Consider the following 17,046-nt stretch of genomic DNA (forward strand, 5'->3'; position numbering starts at 1 on the left):
GAAAGTGAAACAAACTAATTACATTTGTTCTGATAGTAAAACCAATGTTCTTTAAACCTAATTACTTTTTAAAACATTTACATGGTGTTTTAGGCTTATAAGGAAAGAAAATCACTTGTATGATATACATGAAAATGTACCACAACCTTCCTAGGAAATTCTGCTCTTCAACCACACTTAAGCTACTAAAGGACATTAAGATGCAACACTGAGATAAACGTAATTATTTTATCTGAAGTAAATTATTCTCACTTGTATCAAGATCTAAAAAACGATCTTCAAAAAATTCCATAAGAGTTAAGTAAAAAAAGTTTGGTTAAAACAATTTTTTATGGATATCTGATTAAGTCAGAATAAGTATGAATTAGATGAGCAAGTTTTATGACTCAAAGACAATGTTTTTAACAACTCTTCTGGCCTTACTTTATTTGCTCTCACCATAGAAAGAATATTAGCAAAGAAAGAAAGAAAACTCATTTCAAAATCAAAAGATGTGGATTCAAGTGAAGTCCTTGCTATCAAGGTAACCTCAGTAAGTCAATCACTGACTTCACTAATTCTGAATTTCTACTTCTGTCACATGAAGTAGTCAAAATTTTGAATGAGATAAGCTCTGGAAATACATCTTTACACTGCAAAGAGTTGCTATACATAAGAGTATTTCTGTTGTACTTCTAGGCAAGATACTCTATCACACACCCAAAGAACCTCAAGATAAATCAGGCACACATACCTTTAAGGAACTTTAACCATTAAAGAGATAAAGGACACAGATAACTATTCCACAGGCAAGATATAGATTTCTACTGGAAGTATAGAAACAATACACAAATTCAAATCTACTTGTACTTCATTGAAGAAAAATGTTCCATTTGGACAAACATAAAGGATAAGTAGCTGACACAAAGCTGTGGCACAGGGAGAAAGAAGTACTATTTCAAGTGATAACATCAGCAACATGAGAAGAGGGAAAGCCTGGGGAGATATATATATAGATAGATAGATAGATAGATAGATAGATATGTATAGATATATATAGATATACAGACATTTATGAAGAGGAGCATGAATAAGAAACATTCTGCTTTGCATTTATATAATTCCGCACTTTCAGAAAACACTATGTCACAAAATATGAAATGTAAGAATAGTTTTTTTTTTTTTTAAATCCAGTCTTCATGATGGGAGGAGGAGAAAAAAACACCAAAGGAGAAACAACCATGAGGTTTTTCTAAAGTATATTTAGAGGATTATCCATGTTAGCCCATTTGTGGACACAGTATAGTACAATAATGATATGCAGAATAATGACCCCAAGGAATTATAAGAGATAAATCATTAAAGATATGTGGTACTTCTTAAGCTAGGAAGTTAAATAAAGTACAGTAAGGAAAGTTTTACCAAAGGATAAAATTCATCAAAAAGTTAATTAGAATATGTGATTTTTCTGTTCATTTAAAAAGGAGAACTATATATTTGGAATTTATATTTTCCACTCTCAGTTACTCTTAAACTCTAATCAACATATATTTCTATTTTAATTTTTTTGTATTCTAGTTGAATATATATTTTTACTCTAGAGATATATGTATTTTATTTAGCAACCTACTCACAAATCCTTCATTAATCAACCAATCCCTTAGTGTCTGTAAATACACAACTTCAAAAAGCACTGCTCCTAATTAGATCAAAATGAATAAGCTTTGAAATACAAAATCTGTATCCAAACGATTACTTAAGCACCTACACCTATTCGTTACTTAAAAGTTGTTTCATATTTTATAATTAGCAGTAAAATGGCAAATAATATCAACAAAGCAATGATATATATTTAAGGAAGAAAATGATTAGCTCCCAACGAGAGCCATTAAAAAGGCATTTTTACATTAGATAATTTAAGAAACATAACAACATTACTGCTTGGAAATAAAGCAGTGGGTTTTATTAGATAAATCTGCTACATATATGCAATTTCAAATTGATAAATGCCAAAATAATAAAAAGGTACCAAATTGATACAGTGAGGCCAGAGGTACTACAAGTTTTCCCACAGTTCGTGGTAGTCTATTTTAAATTTAAAGGATATATGTTAGGAACTAATAAATGATTGAAGGCATTAGACAATATATATTATATTAGTCAAGACTAGAATGGCAAAAAGAGCTCTCAGGAACATTTTGTTCCCTAGCTTGGATTTTTAGAAGAGTAGAAAGAATAGATTATTCAGCTTAGTAAACATTTAGGTATCTACTTCCAACCAGAATTAAACATTTTATGATTCAAAATTTCCAAAAATGTTTTAGGCACATGCCAAGTAAGAGCTACAACTGGCCAGGAAAGAATATTTCTTTTCATCACATGCAATTCCTTGTTATTTTTAGACTTAATTAACTTCAGGAAATTTAGAACTCAACAGGCACAGTAACCAGATGCAAGTAAATGTAATTACATGACATAAGGGCTCTTCAAAATAAGTGTAAAGGCACATTACCAAGAACTATATGGCCTAGTTAAGAGGAAAAGATTACCAGGAGGACAAATCCAAGGAAATGCAACCATCGTTTACTATTAAGAAATCTATCAATGGTCACATAAACTAGTCACATAAACCCCAAGATCAAGATAACCTTAACCCTAAAGGAACTTGACAAAATTCAACATTCTTATTTGATTAAAAGAAAGGAAACAAAATTCAATATTTTACATAAAGTAGAAGGATTCTTCCATAGCATGACAGGGAATAATTCTCTTAATGGTGAAATACTAGATGATTTCTTAATAATTGTTCAAGGCTAAAACAAGCAAGCCACTACTTAGAATTATTCTGGAAAAATTACAGAATTTAATTAACAATGAAACAGAAATAAAATACATTACAAAACTGGAAAAAACACAAATCTAGAAAAAAGTGTACAACCTAATGATTACAGAAAATTTAATGCCTTCACGAATTATTAACAGTAACCACAAAGGAAATAAAATTGAAAAAGAGATTTCAAGCTACACTAATTAGAAATATCTGTAATAAGAAAGATATTACACCTATATGGAAAAAATATACAACTTTAGTAAAATATAATACAAAGAAAATAAATGGAAAAACTTACTACATTCCTAGATAGGAAGGCTGAGTCAGTAAGGACATAAACTGTAAATTACTTTGAGAAAAGTGAACATAATAGCATTTTATCCACATCCAAATGCCCAATTTGAAACAGGAAAAATCACTTTAGAGGGCACATAAAGGAATCAATAGAAATAGTTAAATTAGCTTTTTTGGGGGGGAGTTAGGAAGTGTATAATAGGTTGATTCTTACCAGCATTAAGACACAATATAAGGATGTAATAAGAAAAATGTAATAAATAATACAATAGTAAATACATAAAAACACTAACAGCAAATAAGTAAGTAATAAATTACAATAGTAAATAAAATACATAACAGGAATTGAAGAGATTTTGGTAGTAGGGTTCCTTTTAAAAACATACAAATCAATAAGAAACAAGCTAAGACAGGTAGGTAGGCAATTAAGAAGATTCAATTATTAACTAGGCTATGGATTATAGTCAACCTTGCTAATGTTTAAAAATTCACAAAATTTTAAAAAGAGAAAATGCCACCTATTAATTTAGCTATTAGTTTTGAAAAAGCCTAATACCCAGACCTGAAAAACAGATACTTTCTTCATTTCTGTTAGAAGAGTAAGATCAAAGCAACTTGATAATATGTGTCAACAGTCTTAAAAGTGTTCATATCTTTTAGTTAAGTATTTCTACCTTCTGGAACTCTGACCTAAAGATTTAATTCTAAAAACAGAAAAAGGTTTAAGCTCTAAAGTTTTAAGTTGTAGCCTGCTTATAACAGTAAAGAAACAATACACCCCTCCACCAATGAAGGACTGCCTATGCACAGGAGACACTCCTGCATGTGACAAGCACAACTCCAGGCCCTGGAAAAATCATTAATCCTTCCCAGATCCCGAGAGCAGAAATAGAGAGCTGGGCTTTCTTGTTAGGTATCTCAAATGCCAGATGTTCAGTGTTAAGAATTCTTACCCTCAGTTACCTCACTTAATCCTTACATTAGCCTTAGGAAGCAGATATTATCTCCATTAAAAAGCCTACATGTCATAGACTTCCAGAATATCTACGTCCTTGAATAGCTGAAGGTGAACTTGAAATCTGAATGCCAGGAACCTACTATAAAGAAATCTGTATATTGTAACAGACCTAGGGGAAAAAATTCAGTTAGAAAAGTATGAATACTGGGCGCCTGGGTGGCTCAGTTGGTTAAGCGACTGCCTTCGGCTCAGGTCATGATCCTGGAGTCCCGGGATCGAGTCCCACATCGGGCTCCCTGCTCAGCAGGGAGTCTGCCTCTCTCTCTGACCCTCCCCCCTCTCATGCTCTCTATCTCATTCTCTCTCTCAAATAAATAAATAAAATCTTTAAAAAAGAAAAAATAAAGAAAAAGAAAAGTATGAATACTTATAAAATGATCTTACTAATTTAAATGTATTTCCTATATTTGGTGACACTTTAACTTTCTTTAAAGACACTGAGATCTGGGAGTTGAAGAAACGCTATTTCTTCTGGATTACCTGGGATGGTGCAAAACCAGACATGTGAAAAGCTGAAAACACAAGGGGCACCTCCACCTTCAGGAGCATTTCAATGTAGTGAGTGCTGCAAAAATATACTGGATGGATGCCAGATTCTATAGTGTCAGTAGCTAGGTACCTCTGCATAAAAAGAGGAGAAACTGAGAATTAATGAACATGCAACTAATGTAAAATAATCAAACCAACTTTTGCTTTGAGCTGCTATTTCAAAATTAATGTGGTGGCATAACAAGTTACTGCAAACATTATAATTATGTAAGCTAAAAAGTCAGAATGTTATAAACACTGTAGAAAGAATAAATCTCACTTAAGGCAATATTTATACCTTCCAAGACAAAGGAATAAAGTTAATACTGTAATTCAGTGCTTTGTGGAATGAAGGGGATGGCTGTTGCATGAAAGAATAAAAGTATGAGTACACAAGTAATACAGCTTTACATTTCACTACTTGAGTGTATTTCTATATGCTGGCTATCCAGCTGGCTTTGGCCAATGATTCTATCACATTAAAAAGTTTTAGCTTGTCAACTCTTTGGGATATCTGCATAGTCCCCTTTTTCTAAGATAGTATTAACCTAAATCTGAACTTGAGATACTAATAACTGAAATTGGGAACTCCATTGGAAATTTATCACTAAAACTGGGAAAAAATGCATAGTGCATTCCCATCAAAGTTCTTAGACCAGCTATTTTCTATATATTTCTATAATAATTACATATTAATCTTATATAATTTACATATTTTATATTTTACATTTATTTATATATCCATTTATATATGTGTGGATATATATACACACATCTTCCAAACTGGCATTTTTCTGCAATTTCTTCATAAAGTTGGTTATATTTTCAGTTTGGCTCTTAGGTACAATTTATGTCATCATGATCACTCTCTAATACTTCAATGAGTGTCCAATATCTAACCACAACATTTTAAAACAAAGAATAAACTTGGGAGGTATCATTTTATGTCAAGAAAAACTGATAGACTATACCCGATAGACTTATACTAAAAATTTATATTCAAATTAATTCTGAAGATTGGATAATTAAGAAACTTCTTCCAGAAAGGCATTTTATGTTCTTTACTGGGTAACTGTAATAAAGAAAATTAATGCTTTTAAATTAAAACAAATCAACTTATATATAACAATTATATACGAGTTAAAATGAGGATTTCTTTCAAACTTTATTGCTAAAGTGCTTTTAAGGACTTAGGTTTGAGTTATATACTAAAATTTCTGAAACCAGTAAGATGATTTATCAGTGGTTTTTCTGTTTTATCATTTATCATCATAAAGGACAATTTACCATTTCACATTGCATAAATATATATTTATAGGAATATATATGTAGAAATATATATTTTATGACAGGTTCTCAGAGATACCTCAGAGTACACACAAAAAAATTAATTTATATACTGATGACTGGAGACATACTACAGCACATTAAGTGGACATCCTATAGCCAACCTCAGGTGAATATCTAGGACAAAAAATAAAAACTTTCCTTTGAATAGTTAAAAATAATATAAACTTAGGGGCACTGGGGTGGCTCAGTCAGTTAAGTGTCCGACTCTTGATTTCGGCTCAGGTCATGATCACAGGATCATGAGATTGAGCCCAGAATCGGGCTCGGCACTCTACAGGGAATTTGCCTGAGATTCTCTCCCTCCCTCTCCCTCTCCCTCTGCCCAAGTCCCACCTCCCCCCCAACCCACCCCCACACACATGCACACATGCTCGCTCTCTCTCAGGTAAATACATCTTTAAAATATAAATATACAGGGGCGCCTGGGTGGCTCAGTTGGTTAAGCGACTGCCTTCGGCTCAGGTCATGATCCTGGAGTCCCGGGATCGAGTCCCGCATCGGGCTCCCTGCTCGGCAGGGAGTCTGCTTCTCCCTCTGACCCTCCTCCCTCTCATGCTCTCTGTCTCTCCTTCTCTCTGTCTCAAATAAATAAATAAAATCTTTAAAATAAAATAAAATAAAAAATAAAAAAATAAAATATAAATATACACACGTACATAAGGTACATGTATAGATACATATACATTAACATATACCTATTAAAATATATGTATATATACATACATATAAATATATATGTATTCATATATACATATATAAACTGAAAATCTGGATCCTTTATCTTCTTTTACGAAATACACATTTCACTAATGACTATTTGTACAGAATTAATGAGTTTAAAAAACACACAAAAAATCAACTTATACATATATATTAATTTTCAGTGAAAGCCTAGGTAATAATTTTCTGAATATAAGCATAATAGTAGTGTAAGAAATGTATGTATAAGAAATAATTCTTATACACTGTCTTCTATGTTGTATTGAAAACAATATATTTGGAGTAGGTGTGTTTAGAGATGGAGACAAGAGACTAATTACACTCTCAGAAAAAACAAGCTATTATGTAATGGAGTCCCAAAGCTCAGGCAAGAGTTCTACTCTTATAGATTATCCTGTGTTGGAAGAAATTATGCCATACTTTTTTGTAACCAACATAGCTCCCAGCACCAAGCCTTGCATAGAATAGCTACACAACAAATTATTGACTGAATTACAAGAAAAGATGTTAATGATTGTACCTTGTAATCCCAGTACACTCACTTATAATAAAAATTTTATTAATTGGTCTATTAATTGCCACTACATAACTCTAATTTATAGTAAATGGTGTTCATAAAACCAGATCAATAATAACTCTGATCTACCTAAATACAACACAGTCTTCTGAATCATCAAATTATAAAGCCTGTTTGTTATACTTCTAGTGTTTTGATGTATTTTGCTTAGTCACAACTCTCTGAAAAGATGGCAACTTTTAATAACGGTAACTCTAAGTAAAATTCAGAATATAGGATTAAACACAAAACATGTAGGAAAACAGCATGTAATATATCATCTAAGTGACATAAAATAACATACAAACTATGCTAAAACTGTGAAAAAGAATATCGGTAAAACTTTTGGGTTGGGATATACTAGAAAGCATCATAACAGGAAGCAAGGACTTTATAAAATAATACTTTTTAGAGTATTTTACTTTAGAGATTAAAAATGAAAAGATATGCGCCTTAAAAGGCAGACCATAGTAAGCAGTCTTTTGTTTTTTCCCTTCCACTATAGGTAGTTCTGATGAGTCAACTCTATTCCTGACACTAGAAAAATCTAGTTCTATGGAAATTAAATAGAAAGACCCTATGAGAAAGACAAACTCTCCAAACCAATTTAAATGGGCCCAAACCAGTGCAGTCTAGTCCTCCACTCTGGGGATCTGTGTGCAGAGAATGAGCCATGCTGTATGGGCAAGGCTGCAATGAATCTGTGCAGCACTTGCATCCTACAGGAGGTGAACAGAAAACATTTTTTACCTCTGATTCTAAAATTCTAGAAAACCCATCTTTCTTCTCTCCAGGGGAAAAAAAGCACATGGGAAAATGCAATCTTTAAATATGGATTTAAGACTTAAAGTTATACAGAAAAGAAAGGGGTTTTGACACTAGTTCTGTCCTACAAGTGACTGGTCATATGATTTACTACTGCTAATGCCTTGCAAATGGTTATAAGTGTGCCAAGACACATTGACGGCTGTAAAATTTAAATCTAAATGTACATTTGAACAGTATTAAGAATTGTTAACTCTAAACTTCCTGCGTTAACTGTTTTTTATTTTATGAGGAGTAAGAGAGGGATATATCCACACATATTTTTATATATATAAAATATATATAACTCTCCCATGATCTTCCTGTTGAACTACACTAGTTCATTTGACTATGACTTTAGCTTGATTTATCATCAATGGAGTTTTACCTGTATGTGAATGTGAAATAGTTCAGTTTTTATTTAAATTTAATTTGTTCTCCTTTTGCATATGTTTTTAATAACAGAAGGCATATGTGGTTGTTACTTTTATTATAATTATTACTTGAGATTAGGTATTCCCACATGGAAATATTTGATTCTTTGATCTTTCATAATCCGTCATTTTATTAACAGCTTTTAGTTAAAATTAGCCAAACTCTGATTCTTGATGAAATTCCACAAAGAATTAGCATATTATCATTTAGAAAGTTTTTTTTTTAAGATTTTTTTAATTTATTTATTTGAGAGAGAGAGAGAATGAGAGAGAGCACATGAGAGGGGGGAGGGTCAGAGGGAGAAGCAGACCCCCTGCCGAGCAGGGAGCCCAATGCGGGACTCGATTCAGGGACTCCAGGATCATGACCTGAGCCGAAGGCAGTCGCTTAACCAACTGAGCCACCCAGGCGCCCCGAAAGTTTTTTTTTTTAAGAACAAATAATAATGAAAGATAATTTAATACAGTCAATACATTAAAGGATTCTTCTGGTCTCAATGGCTTCAAAGGAAAAATTTTTTCAAATTATTTTTATCTCATATGAGTAGATAGTCATAGTTTATAAAATTTTGAGAACTTCAAAGTAATATTTCATTATTTCCTATATTGCTTATCCAAGGCCAATTTTTTACACCTTTTTGAAGTGGGCATAATTTCTTCCAATACACGATAATTTGCTTACAACATTCTTAAGAATGCAGAGGATCTATTATCTTTTGAATATGTTTTTTAAAGTAATAAAAATTTACATATTTGTATTTAAATATTAATTCACACACTCAACATCTATTTGTTGAATTAATTACTACTGAAAATAGTTTGGGACACACTGATAAACAAAAGAGAAAACCCTGCCTTCCTAGAGCTTATACATTTAAGTGTTTAAATAGATATACAAATTAAGCAGCATATTAAGAATTGACATAGGCTGGGCGCCTGGGTGGCTCAGTTGGTTAAGCGACTGCCTTCGGCTCAGGTCATGATCCTGGAGTCCCTGGATCGAGTCCCGCATTGGGCTCCCTGCTCGGCAGGGAGTCTGCTTCTCCCTCTGACCCTCCCGACCCTCCCCCTTCTCATGTGCTCTCTCTCTCAAATAAATAAATAAAATCTTTAAAAAAAAAAAAAAAAAGAATTGACATAGGCTATGGAAGAAAAGGAACAGGGTAATAAGGTTGAAGAATGCTGGACTGGGGCATAGGTTGAAGCTTTTGTGAGGTTGATTATAATAACGAGATTGAGTTAAAGAAGGTGGACAAGTTTGTACTATTATTAGCTAAAGCCAGAGTATCTCACCATAATTGCAGATTAGCTTATTTTATCAACCTGCACACAAAGTGTCACTGCAATGTTTGAGACCAATGGAACAAACAAAATAGAAAAGGGACCAATTTTTTTAAATAATGTATTAATATTATTACTGAATGCACTAACAAGCGGCATAGAAAAAGCACCAATCCATTAAATGATTAAATCAAAAACATTTATGCCATGGAGTAGTGACTTAGCTAACAGCTCTAAGACAAAATCCCTGAAGAGGAATATTAGCAGAATGTTATTTTACAAAGAAGCACTAAAACAAACTCCTGGTAACAAAATATTCAACTTGGTATATTTGCAGTTGAAAAGAAAAAATGGTACTATGTAAGGCACTGCATAAGTGTTCATTGATGATACAGCTGCACCAACAGAAAGGTATCAAGGCTTTACATCAAGAGTTTGTCCTAAACACCCTGAGTAACACGTCACTCCATTCCATTCACAGATCTATATTCCATATTCAATGATGCTATCAAAATAAATCTAATAAAATCCAAGCTGCTAGAGTCCTGCCTGATTTCAGTTTTATGGAAAGAAAACCTATTAGAGCACAACATTACTGTTATGTTAAAAATAAAATGTGTTTTGAAAAGTTTATATTAGTCACCGTATAGTACATCATTAGTTTTTGATGTAGTGTTCCATGATTCATTGCGTATAACACCCAGTGCTCCATGCAGTATGTGTCCTCCTTAATACTCATCACCAGGCTATCCCACCCCCCCATGCCCCTCCCCTCTGAAGCCCTCAGTTTGTTTCCCATAGTCCACAGTCTCTCATGGTTAGTCTCCCCTTCTGATTTCCACCCCCTTCATTTTTCCCTTCCTTCTCCTAATGTCCTCCATGCTATTCCTTACATTCCACATATAAGTGAAATCATATGATAATTGTCTTTCTCTGCTTGACTAACCCTAACATAGTATAATAAAATAAAATAAAGAATAAAATAAAAAAATAAACATATGGACTGAAACACAGACTTTTCAGACGGGATGAAACAACATGGTCCACCTGTATGCTGTCTTGTATTAGCCTATCTTGTATAGTAGACAGTTTCCCCAAGTTGGAGATCTTAATGGCAGTAAGTAAAACAAAATACAGAAACGTTAGCAAATTGAGGGATGCTCTTACCTCTAAATTCTAAGATCTCATGAAGCTAGTAAAAACCCTTTAAAAAGTCAATTAGAGAAAGACATGTATCATATGATCTCACTGATATGAGGAATTCTTAATCTCAGGAAACAAACTGAGGGTTGCTGGAGTGGTGGGGGGTGGGAGGTATGGGGTGGCTGGGTGATAGACATTGGGGAGGGTATGTGCTATGGTGAGCACTGTGAATTGTGTAAGGCTGTTGAATCACAGACCTGTACCTCTGAAACAAATAATACATTATATGTTAAAAAAAAGAAGAAGATAGTAAGAAGGGAAAAATGAAGGGGGGGAATCGGAGGGGGAGACGAACCATGAGAGACGATGGACTCTGAGAAACTGAGGGTTCTAGAGGGGAGGGGGTGGGGGGATGGGTTAGCCTGGTGATGGGTATTAAAGAGGGCACGTATTGAATGGAGCACTGGGTGTTATAGGCAAACAATGAATTATGGAACACTACATCAAAAACTAATGATGTAATGTATGGTGATTGATATAACATAATAAAAAATTAATAAAATAAAATATACTATAATACTGTAATCAAAACTCATCATAGATTTCCAAACTCATCATAGATTTCCATATTCCATATAGAACATGTTGACAATTTTGACCTAATTCTTTTCTTTTTTTTTTTTAAAGATTTTATTTATTTATTTGAGAGAGAGAGAATGAGAGAGAGCACATGAGAGAGGGGAGGGTCAAAGGGAGAAGCAGACTCCCTGCCAAGCAGGAAGCCGGATGCGGGACTCGATCCAGGGACTCCAGGATCATGACCTGAGCCGAAGGCAGTCGCTTAACCAACTGATCCACCCAGGCGCCTGACCTAATTATTTTCTTACACTATAATTTAACTGATTCTTTCTAACAAAGCAACAATAAAAAAATTCAATAGCTCTTTTTACATATGTATTTTTTATAATTTACTAAATGACAAGTTTAAAATTTAATAATCCAACTATTATCACTAATCTTTCATTCAGTTACCATTAGGTAAGACACCAAGCATTTGGGAAAATGTCAAATCTGTGTCTTCAAAGAGAATCAGACAAAAAGTATTCAGGTAGAAAATGAACGTAATTTATTATGGAGCCCTCTACAAATAAGATCCCAATGAATTTAAATAGGATTTGCCTTAAAATTTAACACACTCATTTAAAGACAGAGTAAAAAGTCTTACAGAAACATGTAGTCTTGGCAACCAAAGGAAAGCAGAGGTCAGAAGCCTCGAGAACTGCTGAAGAAATCTGAGTGTTTTCTCTTTGTCCCCCAACATTATCATGAACAAAGAAGATACAAACCAGTCATGGCCAGCATAAGTCCCCTGCAGGCAGACTGAAAACCACAGTTAAGGAACTTTTGCAATATTTTATCTTAGAAGATGAAATATAAGAACTCCATTAATACTCATTTCCAGGATCCTGATCAGGAAAGAGATATTGATACCTAGTCCTCATTTTATCTTCAACCAATTTACAAGCTAATGTGCTGTTTACTTACATAAGTAAAGGAGGGCAATGGCACTAGTAAATGCAGAAAGAACTATCTGCTTTGTGGCAACATTTATTCAAGTCATTAAAATCATAGTACCACTTCTTTCTCTGGATTAGGTTACCTGCTAAATTACTAACATAATCAAATATTTAAAAATCCATACATTTTTAGAATTCAGTAATGCAAGTGGTTCATATGCTTTTTTCCCTTCAAGTCAAACCTATTTCTGAAAAATAACCAATTCAAGTAAAATAAATGTATGTTCTATTGTTATTCTAGATTTACTCACTCTAGAATACTCTTATTCTAGATATACTAAACCTATTTTTAAAAATTTCTTATATGTATCTGAAAATATAGCCTAATAACTTTACTCAGTTTAAGATTCAATAAGTAAGACTGAATTTAGTAATTACTACACAATTTAATAAAATTCATATTTAAAATACAGAATACTATAAAGGTACATCATAACGAATCAGCAATATAGGTTAAAGTATTATTTTATTAAAAATGTGTTAAGGTACCCTACCAAAGAACTATGAAAAACACATAATGTTCAATTACTGTGAATCCACTCAAAAAGGATACGAAGAGAAGATTTTACGGGAGCTTGCTGCTGTTTCAGGAATCTCTCACAGTGCTTTAAAACCAAGGTAAGATCATTTTCTGCACTGTCTTTTAAGAGGTTGAGAAACTTGCCATATCTACATTAAAAGCCCACAAAACATACAAAATGAAAAACATCAGGCTCTGCATTGCAAATTCACTTTTTAAAATCCATCAAGCATAGTCCTCTTGAGATCCCAAGGTTTTAAGTTTTCTTTTACTTCTAGAACAACTATGCTACACAGAACACTTACAGGGAGAGCTTAACACTCAATATATGTTCCTGATAATTATATTTGGATTAGCAGTAGTTATCTGGTAAATACTCACAACTTTAAAGGAAAATAAAACAGTAATGAGAGAACAAAATGTAGATACTGTAGATAAGAAGAATACAAGCATTTTTTCTTGAACTTAATCTAAAACATGCAATGTTGACAGGTTAGACTGACTGAATGTTAAGTCTAGAAGCAATTTTAGATTTCATCTAGTCCAAAGGTTTTGAAAGGGAGCACTTCCCCTGCTGGGGCCACTTGGGAAATTCATGGGGGCGTTTTTGATTGCATAGTGACTGGGGGCACTAACGGCAGTTGGTGAGTGATGGTCAGGAGGTTAGATGTGGGACAGTCCTGCACAAGCACTTGCAAATGGCTTGCCTGTTATTTGCATGGGTGAAGAAGCTATTCATAATAATTTGAAACCAATTCTGCTTTATATAAGATCATATTTTTTTCTCTATTTTTTATGATACACTGAATGCAACTATGTGTAAATCAGGGAAAGACAGTACTTTCATTGTTTGAAGCCTAAGACTTGTTCTCCATTCTGGAAAGTCACTTTGCCAGTGGCAAAACTCGAGCAGTATTTGAAGCTCCAAGACACCATCAGTCTCTATTGGTGGCTGCCAAAGTCACAATGATTCTATATGGTTGACAGCTATGTCATATACTGTAGTTGGGCACAAACATTTCATTACAAATCACTTTCCATTTACTTCTTACCAATAAGACATTATATTGAATTTTAAAAATATGTGACTAGCTTGCTCATGTTATCTATGGATTCCATTTCAGAATAGAAATTGGACATTACAAAATAAAAAGCAGATACAGCGTCACAAAACAATGAGTGACATGCTTTATGTGACACCGATGGATTAGCCAGAATTACTATCACACTTTTCATTATAATGCTATGAATTTATAAAAATAGTCATTTTAAAAGTTTCCATATGCATCTTTTTTATAATTGATTCTAAAGATTACCCATTGAAGTAGGATGGAACTGTTAAGATCCCCATTTAATAAGCAAGAGAGGAGACTCACTCCTTAATTCAGTCTGCTGTTTAGCTTATTTCTTTTGAAAATTACAATTTGAGACTAAAAATTCAAACTACTATAATTGGTTTATTCATTTTTAACTTCAGTGTCTATCCTTAAGGTACTTTTGTACTCATCACCATAGTTTGACAATTAAAATCTATTATATTTTAGAAAATGGCATGATTGTGCTACCAATGTGCTGATTTTTACAATGCATTTTTTTTTTTTTTTGGAAAAAACCTGTAGTCATAGAGGCTTAAATACACTGTAATTAGCCTCTGAAATGATAATGAACCATAACTGATTTACCAGCAGAGGTAATTTAATCATGTGCCAATATCCCCAAAACAAAATTATTATTTTCTGAATGATAAACTCTGTATTTAAAGTACACAAAATAGTCAGTTGTTAAATACTATTAAGCACATATCAGGAAGATAAACAAATTCTAGAAATGCGCAAGGGAGATATTTCCCTATAATATACCTGACAGTCATTTTAATGCCAAGCTGCTGCACAGATGAAAGACTTTCGTTCTTCACATTTGCATCAGTAGCTAAAAACAAGAGAAAACTGGGTTATAAAAATGTATAAAAGTCTGCATAATAATCACATTTTAATTGAAAATTGATGAAAGTAATATTTTTACATATTTTAATGTGAATTTTGAAAACACTGATGGATTTGTTCTTTTAAGAGCTGTCAGTTATATTTTCAAAGAAATTAACAGGAAACTTTTTATAATAACTTCTCTCCTATAAAAATCATTTAAAAGCATATTAAGTACAAAACAACTAATTGTAGTTTTAAAGCAATCTATTTTTACTTGGGTCCCAGAACACAAAAGCTATTAACCCCAAAATGATCTAGAACATTGTACTTTCATCAAGCAATGCATATATAAGACTTTGAATTACAAATACGTGTAAGTATGGCTGTTCACTTCTTAAAAATTTAAACATGAATGTCAAGAAGGTATAATCAGTGTACTGCTTATAATGTATAACAATATATGAGGGTGGAGTCAATAAGGTTCTTCCAGCAGGAGGATTTTCTTTGTGGAGTAGGAGTTGTGATCTACCAAAAATGAAGAGGCTATATGGTACAGAGGACAACAAGAGTGGTTGAAAATTTGGATTAGGTCTGGAGAACATGGATGATGCAGCTAACAGTGAATGCTCAATAGCATCATTAGATAGCACTGAGGGTTCTAGTTGTAATTTTCAGTTTTGGCTAAAGAAACTGTAGCATGCATGTGCATATACACACATACACACACACACACACACAATATTAAGGGAACTGTCCAAAATCACATATCTAGTGGTAACGAGGACTAAAAGCTGGGTTTCTCATACTCATGCCAGTAGTTTGTTGTTGTTGTTTTTTTTACCTTCTATTACACACTGGTGCATCTCATCCTATCAGTATGATCTACTTAACTTGTGGACTCATTCATTCCTTTTAATACACCCTTTCTGATAAAATAAGTGTGGAGCACCATGCTAGAAGCTATGGGGGATAAAAGATAAATCATACATCATGCCCTAAAAGAACTTTCCATGTAGTGCCAGAGATAAAATTCGTATATAGATAACTCTGATAAAGATGTTTTAAAGGACTAAGTGGAACAAGAATGGTACAGATAAAGTGTTATGTGAATTCAGAAAGAGAGAGAGATTATGAAGAAGTGGCGCTTAAACTGAACCTTAAAATATAGCTAGACTTAAGATCTACAGAGATAAGGAAGAACAACAAATTAAACATCACTGTTATCAAACATCTACTCATTGGACCAGCAATAATTCATCTTTTAGCACTCTTAGAGGTAACGTACCCTGTTTCTTCTAGTCTCATGCCCCAGGAAGCCCTCATAATTCCAGCCAAACCAGACCGGTCTTTTACCTACCTACACTGGTAATTTTCTTTAAAAATAAATAAATTAAGTAAAATAAAATGAAATAAACTTAAGTGCTCAGTTAATTTCTTGACAAGCTATATCTGAGTTTTACTTATTCAGATCAGAACACAAACTTAGCAGTATTGTTACATTTGGCCTATAATGACCAGTTATTTTTTATATATCTTAGAATTCCTCCCTATTTATAAATCTAACTGTACTAATAGATTTACATTCTAGATGTAGAAATTGCTAAGGACAGCTTTGCCCCATTTATATGAGCCAGTATCTTTCTCCTAGACAAAAAAAAAAAAAAAAAGACTTTCCATTACTTTATACCAAAAACATACATGTCACAAATTATTCTCTCATAAAATGGCCAATTTTTAAAACTACTAATCATAATTCATATGTTCATCATAATGTCAAGTTCTTAGTCTTATCAACAGCATTTTTAAAAAGTCAGCCATAATTTAAATAGCTTTACCAATGTCCACTACAACACAATCAGATTAAATTCATTTGGGTAGTGACCAGGAAGTTCTTTCTGTGTCAGTACCTGAACACAATTATGGTGATCCTATATTTTATTATTAATTGTATTTTAGTCTCCCAAGTTTAAATAATGTAAGACTTCAGTGCTGCAGTGTTGGTTACACTGGCTGAGTTTGCAAAATTTAAGTAGTTTCAATAAAATATTTTGGCTTTATATATTTCTAGAGCCATGAAATAGACCTAC

The 17,046-nt window shown here is 33.0% G+C and overlaps 1 protein-coding gene across 6 annotated transcripts in view; it reads right to left on the minus strand.

The window, feature by feature from the left end:
* TBC1D32 (TBC1 domain family member 32) overlaps positions 1-17,046 on the minus strand; it is a 208,581-nt gene that overhangs the window by 26,923 nt on the left and 164,612 nt on the right. For 4 of the 6 annotated variants that reach the window (XM_034990457.1, XM_034990456.1, XM_034990455.1 and 1 more), the window contains 4 exons: positions 14,894-14,963; positions 13,068-13,183; positions 12,163-12,317; positions 4,602-4,742 (listed from right to left, as the gene is read on the minus strand). In XM_034990457.1, the coding sequence (XP_034846348.1) occupies positions 4,602-4,742; positions 12,163-12,317; positions 13,068-13,183; positions 14,894-14,963 (482 nt within the window). Of the gene's footprint in view, positions 1-4,601; positions 4,743-12,162; positions 12,318-13,067; positions 13,184-14,011; positions 14,034-14,893; positions 14,964-17,046 lie in introns of those variants that run through there. The other 2 variants (XM_034990459.1, XM_034990461.1) reach the window with 2 other exon arrangements.

Source organism: Mirounga leonina, unplaced genomic scaffold (assembly GCF_011800145.1).
Source record: "Mirounga leonina isolate KUSES-001 unplaced genomic scaffold, KU_Mleo_1.0 Mir_53, whole genome shotgun sequence".
In the NCBI taxonomy this organism is placed as follows: domain Eukaryota; kingdom Metazoa; phylum Chordata; class Mammalia; order Carnivora; family Phocidae; genus Mirounga; species Mirounga leonina.